The sequence below is a fragment of the Nilaparvata lugens genome, chromosome 11 (assembly GCF_014356525.2).
Source record: "Nilaparvata lugens isolate BPH chromosome 11, ASM1435652v1, whole genome shotgun sequence".
In the NCBI taxonomy this organism is placed as follows: domain Eukaryota; kingdom Metazoa; phylum Arthropoda; class Insecta; order Hemiptera; family Delphacidae; genus Nilaparvata; species Nilaparvata lugens.
Window position 1 is genome coordinate 41,045,516 of NC_052514.1, and position 27,259 is coordinate 41,072,774.

The 27,259-nt window shown below is 34.3% G+C and overlaps 1 protein-coding gene across 1 annotated transcript in view; it reads right to left on the reverse strand.

Annotated features, from left to right (window-relative positions):
• LOC111049326 overlaps positions 1-27,259 on the reverse strand; it is a gene marked incomplete in the record, with an annotated part of 290,512 nt that overhangs the window by 259,532 nt on the left and 3,721 nt on the right. Inside the window, 7 exon segments of the mRNA XM_039438440.1 lie at positions 15,124-15,178; positions 16,855-17,059; positions 18,704-18,893; positions 19,988-20,164; positions 23,825-23,867; positions 24,720-24,921; positions 26,459-26,624. Of these exon segments, the coding sequence (XP_039294374.1) occupies positions 15,124-15,178; positions 16,855-17,059; positions 18,704-18,893; positions 19,988-20,164; positions 23,825-23,867; positions 24,720-24,921; positions 26,459-26,624 (1,038 nt within the window).

Here is a 27,259-nt window from a genome sequence, read left to right on the forward strand (position 1 = left end):
TTAATCATGAATCATTGCGATAAAGTCTTAATTGAGAAGTATTATTTGGAAGTATTTTTTTAATGTAATTTCGAAACAAGTAATTGAATACCGTAGATAACCAGATAGCTTACACTGAAGATTATTATTTGATGTAACAAAATTTCAAAGATAACAATTAATTTTATGTTTGAATACAACTAATAGATCAATGTCGGTAGCATTTCTACAAAATCTTTCATTTGACGTTCCTGGCTCGTGATAATATGTTACTTAGTTGCTAAAACAGGTGTTGTTAAACAATAGTGGAGATCTTGGCATTTGCATGAACGAGTCCATCCAAAGCTCCCAACCGTGGATTCAAATAATTTAAACAGGTTAATAGTTGAGTGGAAATTTTAAAAGCAATTATTATATATTTTCTGTGTACAAAATGGGGTGCTAACAAGGTCCCCCTGTCCTCCCACTGTTACAAATTATGTAACAGTAGTGTTATAGATACCTCCACTCGTTACAATGATGTCAGATGTGAGGTAGTGTTATATAGAGTTCTTCACCCATCACATAATCATCAATTATTACTACAATTGAACTCGGGAACATAAAAAATGGACTACAGCGTTTGCAATCAAATTCAAGTATATAAAGCAAATGATTACATTTTAATATTTATATAAATTCAACCAGACAACAGCTGTTTACTTGATAATCCAATATCGATATTATTCGATATACAATGTTGATATTACCATCGATACATCAATATCGATATTATTCACATTGCGATACAATCAACAAAGTATACCATTTCAATACTCATATATTCTGGTATATGATTGATTGATCAAACCAGAGATTTTCACTTTTTTGTTCATCTATATGGCTAGTTACATACACATCGATTTTTTGCCGTCCTTATACATTCTATTAGATTAAACGGATGATGTTTGTCAAGCTCCGTCTAATCTCATGAAATTCATAGGGACGGCAAAGAATCGTAGTTCAAAAATTGATGTGTGTGTAACAGGCTTCAAGGCTGTGCAAATAAACTTTCTACTGGTGATATTTTTGAAAGTTTTTCGATTTGTATATCATCAAGCTATCAAAATGAAATAATTTTTTCCTACAGTTACGTTGAAAAGTGGCCATTGCTGCACTGATTACAGAACGCAAAGAATCACTTTTCCGCTCTAGTGCGGGAAAAATTTTTCTGCACTCCAGATTTGCAACATGGCAACGCAAAATACTTAGTAGGTTATATGGAGCAACAGTGCAGCAAAATCAAAATGAAGTTGGTAACAGTGACTGCTGTGCTGCTATAGTGAGCAGAGGTGCAACGAAGCACAACGCGCTAATTATTATTCATTATATATTATAACCAAGGACACACGAGGACTTTAGGATTTAGGATTAAGGCTTTTATCAATAATAAAATTACACAGAAAAACATTTGATGCATTTTCAGGCAATTTACCCATAATTACCACTTTCCATAGTTCAATGGTAACTGTAGGAAAAACTTAATGTGAAATACGTGCGCAAAGTTCCTCTGATGCACTCAAAAAACCATTCCGCCCTCGCCTACGGCTCGGGCGTAAACGTTTCTTTCGGTGCAGCAAACTGTCACTTTGCGCACTAGTTGCACAAATAACTATTTTCAGAAAAACATTTTTCTCGATCATTACTTTTTGAGATATGAGCGCCTAAGGTTTTAATTTTTGGGGTAGAACATTTCAAATTCGGTAAAAGATAAATCCATGAGATCTAGGGGATAGATTTCTCATGGTATTGTTGATTGAATAAAATAAATTTTTGAGAAAGTTATTCAATTTACTAAAAATGACCGAAAAAACTTTTAGTTTAGTTTTTCATTTTGATAGCTTGATGATAAACAAATTGGAAAACTTTGAAAAATATCACCAGTAGAATATCTATTATTAGCCTTTGCACAGCCTCAATGTCAGGAGTTTTCTTAACTGACTGAGTTTGTCGATATAGTTCAGTAACACTAAGTAAAAACTTACCATTTCTTTTTGTTCTGTGCATTTCCATAACCTTTCCCAGTCGAAACCGATGATATCAAAATCTTGCACCTTCACTTCGTCATCAGCTTTCTTCTCAGATTCACTTTTCTTTTCATTGTTAATACTAGTTAAAGTAAATTGAGAGTATTCGTGGACGCCCGTCCTCCCCTGGATATTGGAACACCTGCAGTTCAGAGAAACATGAATGACATGATGAGGAGGAGGAGGAGGAGAGGAGGAGGAGGAGGAGAGGAGGAGGAGGAGGAGGAGGCGGAGGAGGAGGAGGAGGAGGAGGGGAGGAGAAGAGGAAGATGAAGATGAGAAGAAGAAGAAGAAGAAGAAGAGAGAAGAAGAAGAAGAAGAAGAAGAAGAAGAAGAAGAAGAAGAAGAGAAGAAGAAGAAGAAGAAGAGAAGAAGAAGAAGAAGAAGAGAAGAAGAAAAAAGAAGAAGAAGAAGAAGAAGAAGAAGAAGAAGAAGAAGAAGAAGAAGAAGAAGAAGAAGAAGAAGAAGAAGAAGAAGAGAAGAAGAAGAAGAAGAAGAAGAAGAAGAAGAAGAAAAGAAGAAAGAAGAAGAAGAAGAAGAAGAAGAAGAAAGAAGAAGAAGAAGAAGAAGAAGAAGAAGAAGAGAAGAAGAAGAAGGAGAAGAAGAAGAAGCAGAAGAAGAAGAAGAAGAAGAAGAAGAGAGAAGAAGAAGAGAGAAGAAGAAGAGAAGAAGAAGAAGAAGAAGAAGAAGAAGAAGAAGAAGGAGAAGAAGAGAAGAAGAAGAGAAGAAGAAGAAGAAGAAGAAGAAGAAGAAGAAGAAGAAGAGAAGAAGAAGAAGAAGAAGAAGAAGAAGAAGAAGAAGAGAAGAAGAAGGAGAAGAAGAAGAGGAAGAAGAAGAAGAAGAAGAAGAAGAAGAAGAAGAAGAAGAAGAAGAAGAAGAAGAAGAAGAAGAAGGAGAAAAAGAAGAAGAAGAAGAATTTTATTGAAATACTGTCATTATAATGTGGACCTCACTATATAGGTTATTAAGCCAATTAAGGCAAATGAATCAAAATGATCCTTTGGATCCGATCGTCAAGTCATATTCACCTGCTCCAACTTTGCGTTGCTGTTCTTGGTCTGAGTAATCGAAATACCTGACATCCAGAGGCCTCCATTGATATGGACCAACGATACCAGTAATATCATCATTTGTTCTTTTCACCTCGTAGACACTGGACGTGGAAAAATGAGAATTGTTATGTAATTGACTCTAACATTCAACTATCTATTACCATAACTACATATTCAACCATTTTATTTTTGTTCATAAAATTATTTGGCAATCAACACATTAATAATGATAATTATTTTGTTCATAACACAAGCAGAAACAAGAAGCCACAATCATATTTGGACACGCCTTCAAACTCCCCCAACTCTCTCCTGATTGGTTGAAACTTCCAAGTGACTGTTTTCTGATTCGACTACTAGATAACGCCAAATGCTGCATTGAAATTGTAATTTATTTGCCAAATAATTTTACAGACATAAATCTACAATCACAAAACAATAAAGTTAACAAAAGTAAAAAATTTGAGAAGTATACAGTACAATAAAATTAACAATACAGTAGCCTCTCTCTTATCCGGACTCATCGGGACTGAGGCCAGTCCGGATAACGTTTTTTCCGGTTAAACCGACATTCCCTAAAAGTCGTTAAATTGGTACGCATATTTTGTAGTTTATAAGCCAATAATGACTTTTACGTAAAAATAATAAAACTAGACGCTTTATTATGATATCTGTGAACACAAAACACAAGAAAATAGTTAGTTGCTAAGCCTTTTTACATTTGAAATATTTAAAACCAAACATTTCCTGCCAATCCAGTCCGGTTGAACCGATGTGCTGATAATTATTTTCCGGTTAAAGAGATGTCACTTCCGTGGAGTGTAGTCCGGTTAAACCGATGTCCGGTTAAAAGGTGTCCGGTTAAGAGAGAGGCTACTGTATTATAAGTAAATAAATTTATGTAAAAAGGCACTACTGGCATAAGTGGAACTTGTTCACCAGCAGTGAGTGCTATTGAAAAATACAAATATTATAACATGAATCAAGACTAAAAGTGGATATATACTATAATACCAATCGTACAGAATCAAGAAAAACGTACTATAACAGACGGATTATACACTTTGTTCTTAAAGTTATTACAAAATTATCGTTTCATACACTTATCTTGAAATAAACTCTAGCTTCCACCCACTCTTTCATTTCAATACTTAGTTTTTTGTTATTCTATTGTTTATAAAGTGATATGAGACAATATTAGCAAAGTATTCAATGAAGTAGGTAAATTGATGTTTATTTACAGTTAATCTTGTGAAGTTTCGAGTATAAGGATTGAGTACAGACGGACGAAGGTAGTGGAAATGTGTGTATTCAAAGTAAGATGCTGCTTATTTCTATTGGCATTTGTAATGATTTTCTCCACAAAGATCTGTCGAAGCGTTCGAACCCCAAACTCAACAAACAAATTCCTGCTAGGATACAGTCTAGGCCGTTTTAGAGCGGCTCTAATTAAATTCTTTTGCAGGGTAAATATTCTATTAAAGTGCGTGTCAAAGGTACCCCCCCCCCCCATAATTCTATTCCATATTGGAACAAGGAGTGAGCGTATGCATGATATATGCTTCTTATGATGTTGATATCCTTAAGAGTATTAATTTTAAAGAAAATGTATATTAGGTATTTTAATTAAGCTATTATGTGTTGCACAAGGAAGTTCCATTTTAAGTGACTGTCAACTATTATTCCAAGATATTTTGGGAAATTGACTTTTTCGATTGTTCCACAGATACAATTAGTGGGTCTAGAGACGATATGAGAGTCATGGTTATGAATTTTTATATCTAATTCAGTTGGTAGTTCACCAGTTTTTGTTGGATTAAAAGCAATAAATTTTGTCTTATTTGAATTTAATGTGAGAGTATGCTTGTGAAACCATCGCTTAGCAATGCTTAATCCTTCATTTGCGTTTCCATATGCCTCTCTCCATGATGATCCAGTAAACAATAATACTGTATCATCAGCAAAAGATATCTTGGTGGAATTCGGGATATTGAATTTGAGAAGATCATTCAAATAAATCAGGAATAATATTGGCGATAAGACCGTTCCTTGAGGAAGACCAAAACTTGTTAGAACTCTTGTATCAGTTTTATTGTTCGAGGTCATAGTTTGTGATCTATCCTGCAGATAGCTGGTAATCATCAACTTTTTTGCCACTCCAGGAATACCACATCCATTGAGCTTATCTATCAATGTCGAATGGGGTATGGTATCAAAAGCTTTTGCCAAGTCTAGGAAAACAGCCAGTGATTTAACGTTCTTATTGAAATTCCTGTCAACTGAATCAATGAATACCATAACAACATCATTGGTTGATTTACCAGACTGGAAACCATACTGATTTTTTGCAATCAAATTATTTTTATTTAGGAAGTCAAACAATCTTTTTTCAATCAGTCTTTCTATTATTTCAGCAAAATTGCTAAGTGGACTAATATTGGTCTATAATTTGCTGGATTGCTCTTAATGCCTACTTTATGGATTAATATCATTTTTGATATTTTAAAACGTTTCAGAAAGTGACCCTCACTATAGCATTATTCCAAGTGGGCCAGCAATGTGAGGGGAGATCTGTTTCAGGCAGCAACCAGTGAATTCATCCTCTCCAGGTGAAGCATCCTACATCATTAAAATCATACATTTCTTCAGGTGAGAGGTTTCTAAACTTTGTTTGAATGTACAACTGTTTTGCCTAGCTCCATATTTTTCTTGATTTAGATCCACTTTTTTGGAAACAATCTATTTGGTACTTCTATTGCTGATTCCTTGACAACTCTTAGCTGGGTTACACCAAAGTTTTTTTAAAAAATGTTAATAGCTTGATCAATATAGATTCCATTAGATTGAATGGAACTTGACAAACACATAATGTTTATCATGTCTATGATAATGTTATGGATGAAGCCTTTAGAAGAAAGGCATGAGGCAAGGGGTTCCTGGTGGACAGCACAGCGGAAGCAGGGTTGTCGCGGGGAAGCAGGGGGGGCTCCCGGAACGTTCCAGTGTATTCCGGTCCTGGTTAGGGGAGCCATCGACCAATGGCGGGCGCAATCCTTAATCTCCTGGAGTTTCCATGCACTGTGATTGGTCGGACGTTTGCTGCGACTCTGGTTCTTTCTGGAAGGTTCTGCCCGCCTTAAGGTGCGTACAGACTTTCGCTCTGCTCCGCAACCAAACGTCACTCCGGCAGAGCGATTGATGATCGACCGGCGAGCAAGAGTGGTTTGACCGGGGAACGCGAGAAGATCTAACATCTTCATGATGGGTGCGTGGTCGGAGCGACTGTGGTTCGATGATGGTACGAGGGAGGAGCGTGCTTGGTGCAGGTTGGAAGCGCGAATATGTGTACGCAGCTTAATAAATGGCGTGAGTTGCAGTCGGGGGAGCAGTTGACGGACTACGGTGGTATTGCTTGCTTCTCTTATCGTGACAGACTTGTGATAAAATGATAATATAATCGTGACAGACTAATGATGAAGTGATAATAGACTTCTGTAGACATTTGTAGTTGTTTATACAGTTTTTCAGTTTATTATACTTAGTGACAGTTATTTTTAAATGTAAGCTTGTGTAATTTAGTAGGTAGTTATCAGTTTATAGCTGTTTCTAGTTTACTTTCGTGTGTTATAGTGCTGTAAGTAATAAATCTAATCAGTAGAATCGCCTCAAGTGTTTTATTAGAGTAGAAACCCGTAACAATAAGTCATGTTCAATCTAATAGAAAAAGCAAGGATTAAGTTATTAACTTTGGTGTGAACAAACGCAGCTTTAAGATACTTAAACGACGTGACAAAAGAAGAACTAGAAAAAGAAGGTGAGTAGACAAACGTGTGAGAAACTTACAGATGCGAATTAAGTAGCTATATAGGCTACAACCGCACGAAAATAATCTGATGGAAATTGGATCAGATGAGTCCCCCCCTCACTCCTCGCACAAAAAAGTGTTGCCAATTCGTCAGATGTAGGTAGTATAACAATATTTATATCCACCAACTCTGTATAATTGAGAGTTGCAGGTTTCAAATACTACAATACAGTAGTTCATTGGCGAGTTCTCCAACCCAAGGGGTCACTAGTAATAGTAATAAACACAAATAACGAAAAGTTGAAATACTCGCAAATGATGACACCCCTAAGATTACAAATTGGATTCCCCAATAAAATCATATTTTATACTTACCATAAGTTACATATGTTACATAAGTTACGTATGTTACTTGCCTAAACCAGACTTTAGGTACTTTCAGGTCTTCAGATGAAAAATCTACTTTCCCATCTGAAATCAAATCAGATTTAAATGATAATAATGTCTCACCAGAGATACTTATATATTTTTATTAAAATTTCATGAGAGATTTGTTTTCAATAACAATTTGAATCTATCAACAATATTATCTAAGGGCCACATTGTGCGAGAATAGCATGATTTAGCAAATTACTTGTTTGAGTGCAAAATTTTGAATACCCCTATCATGCCCCTATAGTGATTTCCATGTTATTATTAATGGCAATAGAAAAATATTAGATTAGAGTCCTTTATTTATGTATGTTACAATATTTACTGGCTCATACACTATTAATAATTAATAATAAATCATAATCAATTGATTATAATTCACATTAAATGACGGTAACACCAATTATTTCAACGAATTTCACAAAGTATAAAAAATTAATCAATGAGAATAGAGAATGAATGCAATTAGAATAACGATAGTATAATATTGTGATGTAACTTCATAAATCGGCGGTGATAACATAAGTTAACATAAGCTAACATAAGTTTTATGTGTGACTTATGTTAGATAACATAAAGATTTGTGTCGTAGGGCCATACGCTAAATAATAAATAAATCGGCGGTGTTTCAACAAATTATTATCGATTCCCTAAGAAAGATATAAAATAATATCCTTCCCATCATAGGAGACATCGTTGTTGATTCTTGTCCGTGCCACTGCCTTCTGCCACTGCTGATGTAATAACTTATAATAGGCTATATAATATAAATTATTGTTCATTTTTTGTTTAAAATTATCATGATTGAGAATGAATATTTCGTTAATGAATTTATAAATAAATGATAAATATTATAAAATATAATGAATATTTCTACATTGTTAAAAAACGATTCGGCATGTTTTGAAGGTAGGTAAGGTTAGCGCTATCTGCTTTGTGGAATCATAAACAAGGATAGCAACACCAATTTTAATCAAATACTGCCATTATAATGTGGACCACATTCCTCCGAGTTATTAATGATAGCTTTTGATACTACAATAGATCAATAAACAACCGCACAGAATAGTTCTATGGAAATTGGAACAGATGATTGCATTGTTGCCAAATAATCAACGCTGTCCACAGCTAAATGAGAATAAATATTAAAACTCTTCAATGTTGTTTTCCATCACGAACTGCTTATTATTAAATCACTTTTTGCTATTGGATAAAATGACTAGCAGTCAGATATTTTACAATAAATGAATTAATCACTCACTGTGACAACGGTTGTCTTACAACCAAGAAGATGGCGGACCTGCCAAAAGATCTCGTTGTCACAGTGAGTGATTAATTCATTTATTGTAAAATATCTGACTGCTAGTCGTATTATCCAATAGCAAAAAGTGATTAAATATTACCGGTAACATTTCTTGACGAATTGGCAACGTCTATTAAGCCTGGTTTTCATTAGTAGAGTTCGTGGTGGAGTTCCCTGAGCAAGTACTATCTTGTGAACTCTACCAAAGAATATGTTCATTGTGTGGAGTAGAGTCATGGTAGAGTACTAGTTTTTAGTAGAGTAGAGTGGTATAGCACCGTGGGGATAGTATTCTGCCACTTGCCTTCCACCACCACCGCTTCTCACTCTACTCTTCCACTACTATGCTAATGAAGAAAGTCTCGAGCTAGTATAGTAGAGCCTAATTAGATTTTCTTCATGATAATAATAACAATTTTTATAATCAAAATTAATACATGTTACAATTCATAATAGATAAAGTATAAAATCATTATATTAATTCCTTAGAAATAATTCGTTAGTAGAGATCAAATTTAACGAATATTTAAACAAAAGAAATTTAAACAAAACAAGAGCTGTAGTTATCTCTGCAAGCAAAAGATCAGCCACATAGTATAACAATGCTTTTTGTGGAACCTTTGTGGCTGAACGGCGATAATGAATGTTCTGTATTGACATTTTAAGGTTAGATCTGTTCACTGGACATCACACTTTACCTACTATTCTCAATTGCAGTGAAAACAGTTACTCAACCAAAGTAAGTAGAGTAGAGTTAGCTCGGTAGAGTTGGTATGCCAGTTACTCTCTAGTGAAAACCAGGCTTTAGTGAGGAGGTACTCTACCGTTCCAACTTCCATCGGACTAATTTCGTGCGGTGGACTACAGTCATCATTAATGGAATATTAATAAATCAATGGCACTCACCATAGCGTCCCACACTATAATCATATTCAGGGTCCAGGTATTTGATTTCAACTATTCTAACAGCCTTTTCATTGTTGGGTCTGGAGATAAAAGCGACGCTCACTGTGTCATAGGTCTGGATCGTTCGCACAGCAACCCGAATCTCAATCACATTCATAATTCTGATGAAATATTTCTCCATTTGCTGCCCTTTCTCCTGGTGAGAACAGAGGGTTGAAAAAGTGTTGAAAGTGAAAGTTGAAAAAGAGTAACATGGGTACAAATGTGAGTGAGTTGATCAAATCAATAAAATATAATTCCATAGCCCCCCCCCCTTTTCTTAAACTGTTTTTACAACACAATAACAATAAATTAGTATCGGCATGGAAGTTTCTTTCAGATTATGGGAATACCATGATATGACAATGCTGCTATTTCCTTGGACTGAGGGCCAAGTCTCAACTCATTTTATTCAAATCAACACATATTATATAGTGGAACGGTAGTTCCACCACCCATCCACCACCTGATTTTCTAAGCGAATCAGAAAATTGAAGAGACCGACGCCACTATTATATTATTCTGTAACCAACTTCCCATTGATTTTCGCTTGCTGCCATCTCAATGTACCCGGAAGGTAGTGAAAATTTTAAAATGCTGTAATGACATTATTTTTTGATATTTTTGAGCGCTTTCATTTAGGACCTGAACGAAGTTTCTACGATATAAAAATTACGAAGATATCATATGCGGGTATTTTGTCATTTTACTAATTTTGGGACTTTTTTTATTTCAAACTGGCTAATGGCAAAACTATCCAACAGATTTCGATGAAACTTGGTATATAGAAAAAAAAAGAATTTGAATTCAAAATGGCTGTCCAAGATAGGGACAAAATGCTTTAATTCCAATATAGGATCCTCAATGAAACCTACTGCCAATATTTTCTTACAACAGAAATATCAATATCATATTGTAAAGCTCACTCAGATTTGTTGTTACGTGATTCAATTTGATAGTATATAATTCGTGATTTACAGAGTGAGTCATATGTATGGGAACCCTTCAATAAGTTGAAAACTGTTGTAGATATAATACTGTAACTTTCAGGATAAGTTATTGGTCGAATACTCCACCTTATGAGGTACAACTGAATTTCAACCTCTCATAAGGGGGAGACTTCAAGGTTGTAACTCGAACATTTCTGAAGGCATTTTCAAAACCAGGAAGATGGCATCAATAAAAATGTTTCATGATACTTGCATCCAAAATGGCGGCTGATTGAAGTTTTAGTTTTTACTTGAAAGGCAAAACAAGCCTACATCTGTGAGAAGACAATGACTTGAAACTTCAATCAGTTGCCATTTCTGATATGAGTATCATAGAACATCTTTATTGATGTCATCTTTCTTGTTTTGAAAAAACCTTCTGACGTTATTTTTATGAATAACGATTTGCCTAGCTTGGCTGCAGTCGGTAAAGCATGAGTGCAAAAATATATAAGTCTGGTTGTGGTTTTTAGAATACAACTTAGATAAAGTTCTTATAAGTTTGCTCAGGAGCTCCTGTAGTTTACTGCTCTTGGACAATTTATATGAATCTTTGGAACATATTATTTCCAGAGATTTAATTATCAATGCAATATATTGCTGAGTAAACCAGCTTAATCTATTAATAATAAAATCGAATGGTAACTTTCTTGATAATTCAATACTGATAATTCGATAAATGAATATGAGATTGGTCATGCATGGAATTGGGGAATCAAATAAAGGATACACCATAAAAAATTTGATACATATATTGTACAAGAAAATATCAAAAACCAAATAAATATGAAAACATATAGAGCAAAAGCACTCACAATAAATGTAGGAAACAAATATATCAAAAAAAAATATGTCACAGATTGGCTCACTACTTTTTAGCTCTTAGCACGAAACGTTACCATGTGCTTTAATTCATTAATAATATGCATTTATTTTCATGCAGATTAGGTAACGACTTGCTGCTGCTCGTCGATTTAAAAAATTTCACAGTATATCTTCTTTCCAAAAATCATAAAAATAATCAATTGATAAATCACAACCTATTAATATATAAATATTTATAGATCTCAGTATATTTCTCAATAAAATATATATATCTCAGGGCTTAAGGTTCGGCCTCTGATGGAAGTAGATAAATCAATTTATCCAGTGAACAAGAGCTACATTATATCTTTACAAATTGTTGAAAAAAAATCAATGATTGAGTGAGCATAAGTATATTATAAGATTAAAATTGAATATTCCTTCAATCTGTGCACCTTTGGATATGTAAATTTGATACAACTCTTTCTAATAAAATATATTTCTTGTACCTTCTTGTGACTTCCACAAGTTTTATAATAATTTTTAATATTTATAACCTTTCCGACGAGCTAGCTTTTTAAATTTGTTTCACTCGAAGCACTAAGGGCACCCTAACTTTATATATTTCGATAATTTATCAGTCACGTGCTGAATTTTCAAAAGATGTTGGCGGCAATCTGAATTTCCTGGTCATCCTGGATTTTTGGTGGCCAAAATTGTCTTCTCCAAGGGAATAAATAAATGTTTAAATTACTTTCGCTTTAATGCAGCATCACTAAGTCTTATGAAAAATTAATTAATGAATTCAAACTTCAAGTCTTTCAAAAGTACAATTTAATAAAGGGTCTTGTGCTCTACAAATTTTAGTGTGGTTCCATAGTGGCGTCTGGCAGGCAAGTGGGCAGGTTCTACTCTTATCTCTACAATTTCATTTCCGAATTACAAATTTACATATATTTAAATAATCCACTACTACGCCATTAAAAAGATCAAATAGTCCATGCCAATCTACTAAATTATCACCTATATCTTAGGTATAACAATTTATAATTTCTCGGACCATATCCGATACATAAACTGAGTAGTGATAATTTATAAATTCTTATCATTTATAGAAATATTTATATATACATTTGAATCAGCTCTCTATTGCCGCCCATCAATTACTGCAATTTGATTGGTTCATGCAAATTCATTAATGTATCCATGCACCTAGGAATATCCTACTTCCTTAATAATCTAATTTATTTTTATTTGGTGGTTTATGTGTATTCATTACAGATAATAGATTTTTCTAGAATTTATAAGTTGTTTCTCCGCCTACAACAATTAGACATGTGCTTTCCAAAATCCTCTAGTTGAATACCATTTGTTTACAATAGATTTTTGCCAAGGTGTCTGGCTAGATTTCACATTATGCGACTTGGTCGATTATTAGGTCGCTGATCAGTAGGTATTTTAAGCCTAACCTCAAATTTCCCAATACTTTATATAATATAATAAGTAGCAAATGAAATTATTTTCTATTCGGCTGTTCTAATTTCAGCCATGGTACCCGTTATTATCTAATCTTTCAATTGTTGTTATCTCATTTGGCGATAATAGAATAGCTGTTTTACTTCAGACCTATAAAATTCTTCCAAATAGCGATTTTACTTGCCTATCAAATTTCAATATGTTATAAGCTTTAAAATGATCCACCACACAATGGGTGTTGACATTCAAAATATTTGAGTTTCAACCTCTCATTTCGTTGAAAACTTAAACTCCAATCAGCCACCATTTTGGATACAAGCATCATAGAACTTTTTTATTGATGCCATCTTTCTTGTTTTGAAGAGGCCTTTAAAATAATGTACCACACAATGGGGGTTTACATAAGAAATATTCGAGTTACAACCCCTAAGTCACCCCCTTATGAGGAGCTGAATTCAATTGTACCTCAAAAGGTGAAGTATTCGACCAATCATATTTATACTGAAAGTTACAGTATTATATCTACAACAGTCTTCAACTTTTTGAAGGGTTCCCATACAAATAACTCACTCTGTATGATGACGTAGTAATACAAAGATGGAATACAAATTGGAAGTTGAAAGCCAATTTATAGTGTTTTTTTTTAGGATTGTAAAACTCACTGAGCAAGAGTGTCACGTGATCCAATTCGACCTCTTCCATCCTGACCAAATCCAACCAGTCTGGAGCCGACTCTCAGATCGAATCCTCTCTTTCCAATAAATGTTTCGTACACTACTTTCGGTTGCAGATAGTAGGAAACTTCACTAGAATACAACAAATAATAGTAATATAAAATGATGAAGCTCCTCCTCATTTTGTTGATGTAGAAGTTGTGAATTATCCTATTATATTAAGCAAGCAATTATTCCTGTATATATTTATATAATTGATTATTTTTTGGTTTTTCATATGGTTATTTATGTCCAACGGATCTCAAGAACGTCTCTAACGATTTTCACGAAATTTGGAACATAGTAGGTTTATGATATAAAAATTCGATTGCACTAGGTCTCATCCCTGTAAAAACTAGCTGAAGGACATTAAAAAGATAATTCATCCTTGGAAAAACAGCTGAGACTTTCGTCGTCTGTGGATAATAAAAATGTGAGTGAGTGAGTGCGTCTGTGGAGAATCAAAATATCTCATCCCCGAAATTCATAAACTGACGAATAGCCAGCTGTAAAATATAAAACACAACCTAAAAGATAAAAGGAGCCTTAAGGGTTTGATAGGTGAAATCATCCATAATTGATCAAAAATAATAACTATATTTGAAATAAAAACATATTTTTGCAATGTTTTCAAATTCATCAAAAAAGTTAATTTTTCTTTTAATCCTTCAACCATAAAACTTTTTTAGCAGATGCACTCAGCTGCTGGGGGGGCTCTTAATCAATCAGCTTATCTCATGAGAAGGAAATTTTAATCAACTTGAACAAAATATCTGATTTGTTGACAAAGCATGGTATATCATTCTAAATATTAAAGAATATCAGGATTTTCAAAGTTAATCATTATTTTACAGTTTAAGTGATTAGTCATTAGTGAGTATTTATTTGTTATCCAATTTGTTTTGTAAACAATCTAAATTGAACTTTTCTGTTTTCAAATGTTTGGACTGAAGATTGGATCTAAATTCAAGTGTATGGAGCATAATCTACTTTTTTGGGCTATTTATAGTGTACAAATCAAGATTCGGGGAAGGAACAGTTTTGGGCTGTGCATATTAGTCTCCTTCCCCAATCATTTTGAAGAATTGTGTTTTGTTTATCAATAAATAAATAACGAGCAAAGCTCGGTGTCCCGATATTGTTGTATATTAATCATCTGAAATCATGTGTCAGCTCTCAAATAGCCTCAGCTGATGTTATAAATGGATGAATGGAAAAACTGTAGCAGTTTAATGCAATGAATTCTCCAGCTGACTGAATGATAAATCATGAAAAATTATCTCTTATTCACTTTCAATTTTATTCTTATATCCTAAAAAAGAACGAATGAGTGAGTCAATTTTTTTGTCCAACAAACTTGACATGTAAAAAGATTCGAAGAATACGAGTTCAAAAATTGAAGCTGATTGATCAATTCTATCTAAAGCTATTGTAGAAATTACAAACAAATGGAAAACGCGACTTTGGCCTTCAGTAACTCTCATTCGATTAAAAGATAATAATGAGAGGATTAATTACTTAGTTTATTTAGTAAGGATTAATTGATTAACTGCGAGTACCGTTGTGGATCGTCCTTCGCTGATACGTCATCTTCAAGAAGCTCCAACGATCCAACTGGAATGCAACACAACAAACGATTCAATCCACAAAAATATATATAGTGAAGTCAGCTGTGGTCTGTCTGCTATTAACAATCAAATGGAACAAGTTGTTAGAAAAGAGATCAGTAGGTGGATTTTGCCACTTCTGGGACAACCTTGACCATGTTTCCAATGTTCAAGGTCACCAAACCTAAGCTGAACCCCCAAAACCTTGTTTCCAAAGGGCCCCTAACCTAACTCCCCCACCCCCCAACCACATCGGTGGAGTATAAGAAGATATTCCATAGTATAGATCGTTTATGTTCCAAATTTCAAGCCGATTTTTTCTCGATTTTTTTGTTGAGGTGAGAGTGTGAGAATGGCACAGTGTGAGAAAGTACCAGCTTCATGAGGAAATATGAGAATATTACTGGGACTATCAGCTTCAGTTAACATTGAAAATTAGAACATAAATACACTTTAAAATGGGGTATCTTTTCATGCTATCTTTCATCTATGCTTTTATACAGTAGATTGATTGTATAAAACCTATACTGAGGTCTATGTTCTAATGGCAGTATTTGATTAACATTGGTGTTGCTACCCTTGTCTATCATTATTCAAATCAGATAGCGTTATCCTTTCCTGGATCCTCTAAGTTGCTACATCGTCTTTTAACAGTGTTGAAATGTATAATCAATCAACAAATCATTTCATCTCAACAAATTATGAATACATATAATTAAAACATTGAAAAGTATTTTTCTTGACAAATAAAATGTAATTTTTTTTTCAAGAAAGAACAGTAAATATTACATCAGATATACAGGCAACTTTCTCTATTAATAGAAGATAGTGGCAAGGCAGAGAATTGGCAAAGCAGTTCCCTTACCTTCCTCTACTGCCATTATAATGTGGGTCTCACTGTAGGTCACCTCTTGACCATGTCTGGGCTTAACACTGGTTGAGTTCTACTTTTCACATTTATTGATTCAAAATTGCAAAATACTTTAAATTTCTAATCAAATCAAATTCATCTACTCACAATTCACAAAAAAATGATGTTATATCCACAGTATAAATAATATTGTGTCACCTGGCTGGCTCAGTTCTCGTTGAGTTTCCAGGTCACACTTGATCAATTTCAGGTCCTCTTACATGAATTCACGACTGTTTGTAGGCAGCTGGGACAGATGACTTAGGGCCGGCTTCCAAGCTTGGGTTTAGCTAAGTTCTAGAGTCAGAAAAGTGGCTTTTCAAAATGGGGCATAGTCACAGTTTTTATGACAGTAGTTGTACTTCTTATTTTCTCATTCAATTGGAAACGTTCTTCCTTGATGAAATTAAGCATTCCTAAATATTTCAATTAGCTGAAACGTTAATCTATTTTCTCCTAATTTTATTTTGTGTTGAATTTCCCAGTATTTCCAAAATTTAATTCAAACAAGACTATGCCAATGAATATGACTTCAGTTGTTTAAAGTCTAGAACTTAGCTAAGTCCTGAGCTTAGAAACCAGCCCTTAATGTGTCCATCCAAAACTCATATTTCTACGGATTATGTCATATTATTGAAACATAGAACAAATATTTGGAATTTGATACTATAGAGAGGTTTCAGAGCCCCATAGCAAAATATCTATTTATGATATGTCAGTTAGTGAGTTATTAGATTAAAAAAGTGAATATTTGTGATTGAAGGTTCACTTACGGTAATTCATAGACCTGTGAGTCAATGAAAATCGGTAGACTATTTCTGTGATTTTGAAACCATATTTTGTGAGTTCGTCAGTGATGTCCAAGGGCAGAATGGTCTTATGTGCCTCGACCACAGTGAAGCCAAACTGCACTCTGTAGAGTGGCACTCTGCTCACCATCTTGTTCACTATTCTATAGAATGAGTAGGTCTCCTTCTCCTATAATTATTACAGCAAAATATACTGTAGGCTATTGAAATTATTATTTTGAACAATATTAATTAAAATTATTTTCCTCCAACCACATAATAAATGCCTACTATACTACAATATAGCATAGTATAATAAAATAAGTTTAGAAAGAGCTCTAACCACCTTGCATGAGATTCAACGGATTAAATATGATATGGAAATAAATAAAATAAAGACAGAAGTAATGGTCTGCTCAAAAGTCCCAGAGAATGTGTCCATTGAATTAGATAATCACGCCCTGAAGCAAGTTAAAATCTTCAAATATCTTGGAAGCATTATATCAGAAGATGAAAAAAATAGACTGGATATAAAGCGCCGAATCAGAGAAGCTAATAAGGGTATGTTTATAAGTGAAAGGCAGCTTCTTTCATCAAATAATCTAACGTTGGAAATAAGAAAGAGACTAATAAAGAGTTGCATTTGGAGTATGGCTCTTTATGAGTCTGAGATGTGGACTATTGGTAAGGCTGAGGAAAAGACTCTAAATGCTTTTGAAGTGTGGTGTTGGAGGCGTATGCTCAAAATAAAATGTACTGACAGAGTTATGAATGAGGAGGTATTCCAGAGGGCGGTGGAAAAGAAAGATCTCTTCTGAATTTTCTCAAGGCCAGACATCATTCTTGGATTGGACATATAATAAGACACGACACACTCACGTCAAGTATTCTGGAAGGTAGAGTTGATGGACAAAGGGGTCGTGGGAGACCCCGGTTACAGTATTTAAGACAAATGACGAAGGATCTGGGTGCTACTAGCTATGTACAATGGAAGAGAGTAGCAATGGACAGATTTAGATGGAAGGCTGCCAACCAATCAAATGATTGAGCTGTAAGAAGAAGAAGAAGAAGAAGAAGAAGAAGAAGAAGAAGAAGAAGAAGAAGAAGAAGAAGAAGAAGAAGAAGAAGAAGAAGAAGAAGAAGAAGAAGAAGAAGAAGAAGAAGAAGAAGAAGAGAGAAGAAGAAGAAGAAGAAGAAGAAGAAGAAGAAGAAGAAGAAGAAGAAGAAGAAGAAGAAGAAGAAGAAGAAGAAAGAAAAAGAAGAAGAAGAAGAAGAAGAAGAAGAAGAGAAGAAGAAGAAGAAGAAGAAGAAGAAGAAGAAGAAGAAGAAGAAGAAGAAGAAGAAGAAGAAGAGAAGAAGAAGAAGAAGAGAAATTAAGAACAGACTATTGTGATTCTACTGTATAGATATAGGATGATCGATTAAGGTGCATATAGACTCTTGCGCCACGAGATTGCGCATTTCACATTCATGGACTCATTACTTCTTATTTTCTGTTTCTGTATAAATACAGATAATAATCATAATAAGAGTAGTACAAACTGATAAGAAGTGAAATGCACGTGTTCATAGCGCATAAGGGTATGGTCATGCATGACCAAGCGCGCAGATGAGAAACGAAATAATCTGGAAAAAGAGTGATGGGAACACTGACACTGAGCGCGTGCACTTGTTGGTTGCAGTCAGTTTGAGCAGCTACATGCAAGTCACAACATGTTTCAATGTCTATTTCCAGATTTTTTCTCATGATTTGACGTGCACTTGCATTCTATGTGATCACACCCCAAGCTTTATGCACCTTTTTATGCTTCAACATTAATATTTTATGAATTACCAAGGATCTTCCTATAGAGTATTCACTACACTTCCAAACTTGCTGCTCGAGTGGAATGATGTATTGGAGTTGCTCTTCCCCTGTCAGGGACTTCCAGACAGGGTCGCCGCCTGCAGCTGTTCCTGTTTGCACCTTGACTTTGGTGTAGAATCTTGTTGGTGTTGGCTTAACGCCCTGCTCTCTCCTACATCTACAAGAAATACACAACATTTCGGTATTTTCACAATGGATCAATTGAATGAAAACTTGAATCTATGGTGAAATCCATGTTATAATGGCAGAATTTTATTGACAATAGTGTTGCTATTTTTTCCCATCATCTGACAAAGCAGGTAGTGCTAACCCTCTCTATAGCTTTGCAATGTTGCCAGTTTGCCAGAAATATTTTATTTTCACTTTCGACAGTGACTATACAGATGTAAACAAACAATCTTCAGCTGCTATGTTTTTTCTTCATTGTAACAAAATATTTGAGACTGTTGTAGATATAATACTGTAACTTCAGGGATAAGTTATTGGTCAAAATATACTCTACCTTTTGACGTACAACTGAATTTCAACCTCTCATAAGGGAGTGACTTTGGGGTTGTAACTCGAATATTTTAAATGTAAACACCCATTGTGTGGTACATCATTTTAAAGTCCTTTCCGGGACGAGAAAGATGACATTGATGAAAATGTTCTATGATACTTCTATCCAAAATGGCGGCTGATTGAACTTTATCAATAATTTCTTTAAAAACTAAAACTCCAAACTGCCACCATTTTGGATAAAATTTCATAGAACATTTTCATTGATGTCATCTTTCTTGTTTTAGAAAGGCCTTGAAAATGATGCACCACACAATGGGTGTTTATATTTAAAATATTTGAGTTACAATGCCTCATTTCTTTAAAAACTAAAACTTCAATCAACTGCCATTTTGGATACAAGTACCTATCATAGAACATTTTTATCGATGCCATCTTTCTTGTTTTAAAAAGACCTTAAAAATGATGTAGCACACAATGGGTGTTCACATTTAAAATATTAGTTACAACTCCTAAATCACCCCCTTATGAGGGGTTGAAATTCAGTTGTGAGTATGTTGAAAGGTAAAGTATTTGACCCGTAACTTATCCTGAAAGTTACAGTATTATATCCAAAACAGTCTCCAACTTATTGAAGGGTTCCCATACATATGACTCACTCTGTATATTATTACTGCACTGGTACTGATATGTGAAAATCCCCCTCCAGTCTAGTTCTTCTAAACTCATGTGCATCATTATAGGCCCACTCACCTTGCCTTTGTGTCTTCTTTACCAAGTTTCCTTTTCTGATTTTCGTATTTATCGAATTTTTTTCCGATCCATATGGTGGGCAGATTTGCATCTGTAGAAAGATCTATCATTGCCTGATCAGAACTCTTTAACTCATTCCTTACAGTTCCAGTTCGATCAGTTGTGTCAAGAAACCAGCTGGGAAAAAAGATTGGTATCATGTCAATATTGATAGAAATGCATATTTTCTTTATAGTGAGGTCCTGTTATAATGGTAGTCTTTGACTAACATTGGTGTTGTTATCCTTTTCTATCAGATGGCACTATCCTTTTCTAACTTCACAATGTTTCCAGAACGTTCTTTTACAATGTAGAAATATAATTAGTTATCAAAATATTGAATCTTGGAGAGTTATCATTCAATGAATGGAAAATATTCTTTTTCTTGATGACTAAAGCTGCGTTTACTAAAATTTTTTTAACAAAATGCTTATTTTTCCGTTCTTATAGATTCTATTAGATTGAACGGAACTTGACAAACACAAACCCATATGTTCATCACGTGTATGATAAGTTGTATTCAATCTAAAAGAATCTATAAGGACGGATAAATAAACATTCTGTTAATAACTTTGGCGTAAAATTAGCTTTAAACATAAATTGATCATTTCTTACAAGAATGAACAGTTGATATTACTTTAGATATTGGTACCAGCTATCCTCTATAGAAGGTAGTGTCAAGGCAGAGAATGGACAACGCTGTTCTTCTATCTTTCTCCACTGCCATTATACCGTGGACCTCACTATAGCTTCTATTCAATCAATCTATATTGAATAACATGGAACACTGATTTCTGCAGTTGCATTTTTGACATTTGAGAGAGAGGCAGTTTTACATAATATTTCAATTATGGGGAATGTTTATATGTTGCGCATTTACGGCGAACGCGGTAATAGATTTTCATGAAGTTTGACAGGTATGTTCCTTATTAAATTGCGCAAACCCATATAGTTAGTTTGCGCAAACATATAGTTAGTTTAAGTGACTGTTTTTCTAAACAGTCACATATGTGACCTGTTTATGATTAAAGTCGGAATTGCGTGGAAAATCTCCATCAAAGTTCAAAATTCTCTACAAAGAAGAGTTTGATTGGTCTCGAATCATCAACATTACATTCATGACTGGTGCGTTCTACCCAGAGAAAGCTTGGTTTGTTTGGATTTTTGTCGATGCGTAAACTTTAAATCAGGAATTAAATTAAATTGTTCTAATCAATGTATCAGATCAGAATAATTGATGAATAAGAATGAAAATAAACCTATCACCATCCTTGGAGAATTCAGAATCTTAATGTAAAACTGCAAGTCAATCTGTTGATTTGTTCATAAGTGATGATGCGTCAATTGTAACTATTCCCTATCCCATACATGTATAAGACAATTCCTCTCTCCATTATAAGATGAGAAAATTAAAAATAAATTCAATAGTTGGAAAGTGTTATTATTATATATTATTGATATTGCGTGTTATTATTATTTCATTTGTAAAAATATTTCTTATATTTGGCAATAAATTCATTATACATTCATTAAATGAGTTAATGATATATCATAGATGTATGAAGTTGAAGTAAAAGTGGATAAAGTAGATGTTTGAGTCATGGTTATCGTAAAAACTTGAAGTCAAGTTAACTTGAATTCAAGTTTCCATATCCTCAAAAGTATACAGAGTATTTCGGAACTCCCTACCAATATTTTAGGGCATTGCTCCTGGGTATGAAACATATCCAAATATCATTTTCAAACTCTCCGAAAGTCATTAGTTACTCACAAAGCCACTATTTTGTTTTTCACTTACCATTTTTTCTAAACTATTAGTTCTGTGAACAGTAGACCACGCGCTCAGTAAGTTACATTGACCTGTTGTTATGTTTTCTCAAAAAATAATAAATAATTTATCAATTTAAAATGTCTAGAAAAAATCCTAAATGAGCATAGAGCTTTTTGTCCTATCATACCGTGGCGTGTCGTCCCGGAATGTGAGTGTGAGCGCTGTTATCAGGTCTGGCTGCAACTGTCTACAACGTTGATGGAAAGATACATTTTTAAGATGCTCGATGTTTTTGAACGGGTAGTATTATAGTCAACTGTCTACTAACATTGATGAAGAGATGCATTTTCAAGATGTTCAATGTTTTTGAATGGGTAGTATTATAGTCCACTAAACAGCTGATTTATGATGAAATTCTATAGTCTAATTTTCACTCTAATATTGGCGTATGAAGAAGGCTCCTTTTTCCTTTTATATTATCCTTGAAATGCAAAATTTCCAAAAACCTTGTATATACGTCAACGCACAATTTAAAAAGGAACATACCTGTCAAACTTCATGAAAATCTATTACTGCGTTTGCCGTAAATGTGCAACATATAAACATTTAAACATTAAGAGAAATGCCAAACCCTTGACTTGAATCTTAGATCTCACTTCGCTCGGTCAATTAAGGCTGAGCATACGGAAGTAAAATTGAGCTTGAACATAATATGACAATAAGACAGAGCTACAAAAAAATTATGACAATTTCTCAAATTCATAAAACAAAATAGTGGCCGTTTAGAATTCTATTTCTCAAATAACCAAAAAACCATTGATTTTACAAAAAGCTCCCATAAATAAATTCTTAGTAAATTTAATTACAAATTTATTGACATCCAATTTTTCAAGATTGAAAAATTGATTATTCAATTATTTAATTATTTAATTATTTAATCAAGATTGATTAAATAAAATTGGAATTTGAAAGTACTCCATTGAATAAAAATACTTGAAAGTACTCAATCCCTTGATACTTCCCTTATACTTGAAAGTATAAGTTCAATTGATAAAAAACTAATCAAGATTCAAGTTGTATCTAAAAGTCAAACATGTTCAACATCTACTTGAAGAAGGGTCCACTTCAGTGTAGCAGATTCAATTTTCTGTTCTTGTAAACTCAACCAGAGAAAACCCTTTAAAGATTGTTCTATTCTTCAACTTGACCGTAAGTTTTCAAATTATAGGCCATATCCATTTTACACAAGCGTAAGTAAACTTGACCATAGAGAAACAATAGCGTAAGTAGATATCCGATGGTATAGGGAATTTGTGTTGCAACTTTTACTGTTATCTCAAGTCGATTACTGTCGATTATTGTCAATTTTTACTGTTTTGTTGGGGTGAGAGTGTATGAACGGCACAATTTGAGAGACTACCAGCATCACACAGCTGCATGAGAAAAACTACGTGAACTATATCGGCTTGGGATAAAAGTTCTGACATAAACGCCCTATACCATGGGATATCTACTTATGCTATCGTTTCTCTATGACTTGACAAATGTAAATGCCTCTTTATTATAAATAGGCCTCACTGCTGCACTTCTAGGCTCAACTCACACTTACGCGACTCAGGTCGAGAAGAGACTCGACTACTGTCGAGAACATGTGTTTTCAGACGGTGACGTCGCGGAGACTAGAATCGACTGGTCTGAGTGTCACCATTTGGAAACACATGCTCTTGACTAGAGTCGAGTCTCTTCTCGACCTGAGTCGCGTAAGTGTGAGTTGAGCCTTAGTTTTCGTTTACCTGTGATTGATAATAAAATTTGTGAAACAACCAAAAACGGTATCTCGTTTTTGAATTAATGACTATGTCGTTGGACAATAAAAGTTTTTCATAAAGTAGGAACAGCTACGACAATATCACCTCCACAACTATTCAGAATAATTAATAGAGGAATAAATAATCAAATAAAAATTTGTAGGCCTACTGTTTGATAAACCAATTATTCAATTGATAAAAAACTAATGCTGTACTCACTATCCCAGGTCAGGTTTTGAAACCCCTATTGTCCATTCACCCTCTGCAAAATTGATGAAATAAAAAATAATTATAAAAAAGTACACCTACTATACTACAATAGGTTTTGTCTTCAATCTGGAAGAAGGAATGAAATTTATTTATTTATTTATTTATATATTTATTTATTCACAATGCAAATAACACTTATGTAAAAACATTGAAAGATAAAATAATAAGGTAGTCCTTGTGCTATTTTTCTTCCAAATTTATAACTGACAAAGTCCATGATAAGGTTAAAATTTCACGTGTACAATTTTTATAAAATGTTGGTCCAAAATAAACATTAAAACTATAAATTTTGAATTTAGATGGCTTAAATTGATAAATTAATCAGAAATATTCCACTCAATTGCCACTTTTAACGAATGATATTGAGTTACTTAAGAAATTTGGAACTATTCAAAAAACACAAACTCGCAAACACTGAGGAGAATAAGATGATGATGATGATGTTGATGAATAAAAAGAAGAAGAAGAAGAAGAAGAAGAAGAAGAAGAAGAAGAAGAAGAAGGAGAAGAAGAAGAAGAAGAAGAAGAGAAGAAGAAGAAGAAGAAGAAGAAGAAGAAGAAGAAGAAGAAGAGAAGAAGAAGAAGAAGAAGAAGAAGAAGAAGAAGATGATGATGATGATGATGATGATGATGATGATGATGATGATGATGATGATGATGATGATGATGATGATGATGATGATGATGATAATGATGATGATGATGATGATGATGTTGATGATGATGATGATGATGATGATGATGACTGATGATGATGATGATGAAGAGATAAGCAATGTTCTATAGTGTACTTACATAGCCACCTCTAATACAGAGGTGTATTAGAGGTGGCTATGATACTTACCATACTTGCATCTGCTTGTCTTAAGATCGCCATTTGCAGTTCGAATTTTTTTGTAGTAAGTAGCTCCTTCAACCCAAGCGGTTCTTCTTTTATGTTTAGCATCACTCAAATAGTACTTTGTACTCACATCATAATCCTTGTGATATTGAATGCTCGCTATCTCTTTGATACCCATTAACTCAACTTCCATTTGCCAAATTTCCTTAGCAAAACAAAAGGAAAAAAGGTATTTGTAAACTGGAATTTTCAAGTGTGTCTTGATTAAAATAATGTTCCAACTCATGGACAAATGTTTGAATAATATCTGATATCAATATAATGACAAACTATGGTCAATCTATGATCTATTTCTATAATCTATCTATTATTTAATTATCATCTATTTCTATAATATTGGGTGATTCAAAAAGTATTCCACAACTTTTAAGATGCATATAAATCTTATTAAACAAGGTACAGAGCTGGTTGTGGCGTTGTTTTAAAGGAAAACACTTCAAGCTTTTCACCTTTGAATAAAGTTGTTTTATTTGACTTTCGTTGATTATCCTGCAGACATCCCATCGATAGTCGATTTCTTCCCAGACTCGCACTAGCATTTCAGGTGTAACTTGCTCAACAGCAGCGCAAATCCTTGCTCTAAGTTCAGGTAGAGTGACTGGCAAAGGAGGTACGTGCACCATATCTTTTATGAAACCCCACAAAAAAAAATCCAGCAGTTTTAGGTGTGGGGACCGAGGGGGCCATGCAATTGGCGCATTACGGGCAATCCACAGTGGTGGATTCACGGAGGATCGGCAGCCTTGATTGTGGGTTGATTAGTTTGTGCTTTCCTACCCTTCCCCCTCTCCCTAAGAGGCAAGATAACCTCTCTCCCTCACCCCTCCTTCATCCTCCCCGTTTATCTTTCAACCCAGCACTTCAAGAAGCGTGCCCAAGAAGTCAACATCGTTTCGTTCTGTTTCTCCTATTTCCGTGGCATTCAAGCTGAACGCAATTACCTTGGTTCATTTTGTGATATATGTACAATATCATATAGGCCTATGCATAAAGACAGGATATCGTCAGCAGTAACTTCTACTCACGAGATACAGTCCACTTCCTCGCCAGTTCCAAGGTTAGTGCAAATTAAAGACTTACTTTTGGGGCTGTCGACGTTTTCGTGGATTAAATCTTAACTGTACCCCAATCCATAGGTTTGGGGACAGGACGGGATTACCACACAGATTTGGAAAACGGTCATTACCGGTAAAAAAATCCTGGACGTCAGTCAGATAATGTGGTGGTGCGCCATCTTGCATATAGAAAACATTTCGTTCTCGGTCATCCTCATCGATCTTTGGTATCAAAATTCTTGCAACATATCAAGGTACACTATGCCGTTCCCCTGTCTTCCTGCACTGCCATTATCACTATAAGAGCACTATAGAATTACAAAACTGGAAGTATTTTAACAGTGATTGATCCATTTGGGTGATAAGAAAAGGTTATAGAGAGGTTCACGTTATAATGACAGTGGAGAAAGATAGGAGAACAGCATTGCCGATTCTCTTCTATGTCACTGCCTTCTATAGCGGATAACTTATACCGTTATACCGTATGTCTATCGTCTAAAAGGATAGCGCTATCTGCTTTGTCGAATGACAAACAAGGATAGCAACACCAATGGCAATCAAGTTCTGCCATTATCACGTGCACCTCACTCTAGTAGATGGAGGAAAAATAACTTGAGAAATAATTACATTATTTGAATCCCCTTGCGCTCCACATCTCCATAGATCTCGTTTCACAGCAAAGAAATAGTCTTTCACTTGCATTTCCATGGAAGCTCCATTGGGGTTGTCTGGCAGTTTGTAAACTCTAGTGAGGAATTCCTTCTGGTCCTCCCAGTTTGAATATGGATTGCAACTATTTTCAGGAGAATTTAGAAACAAATTTCTACGTGAATAAACTTTCAAAAAGCCCTAGCGAAATACTTCAACACATTTACGAATTGTTTATCCATTTTTACAGTATTAACAGTATTTTACAGTTTATCCAGTATTACAAAATAGACTACTATCCACAGAGTAAAGAATATAATTCAAAATAAACTCTCACAACATTCTATACTACAGATGGAAAAAAAATGGAAAATTACATTTGTTCAAATGCTAATTGATGAATATTATTATTAAACGAAAATCCTAATTAAATGCTGTAGGCTATATCACCCCGAAGACTTCTGCCACTGCAAATATTGACAACAGGGTTAACAGCTAGATGGAAATTCATGAGAGCTACTATCCAAAAATTATTTGCAAGCCCTCCTAATTGCTAGTCAGGGAGGTACCGGGTTTGATTCCCGGGCTGGCAAATAATTTTTGGATAGTAGCTCTCATTAAATTTCCATCTAGCTGTTAACCCTGTTGTCAATATTTGCAGTGGCAGAAGTCTTCGGGGTGATATAAAGCATTCAATTAGGATTTTCGTTCCATAATAATTGAACATTCTAGACTCTCTAGTATACTATCATGATTCATGAACCACAGTTACTATAAAGA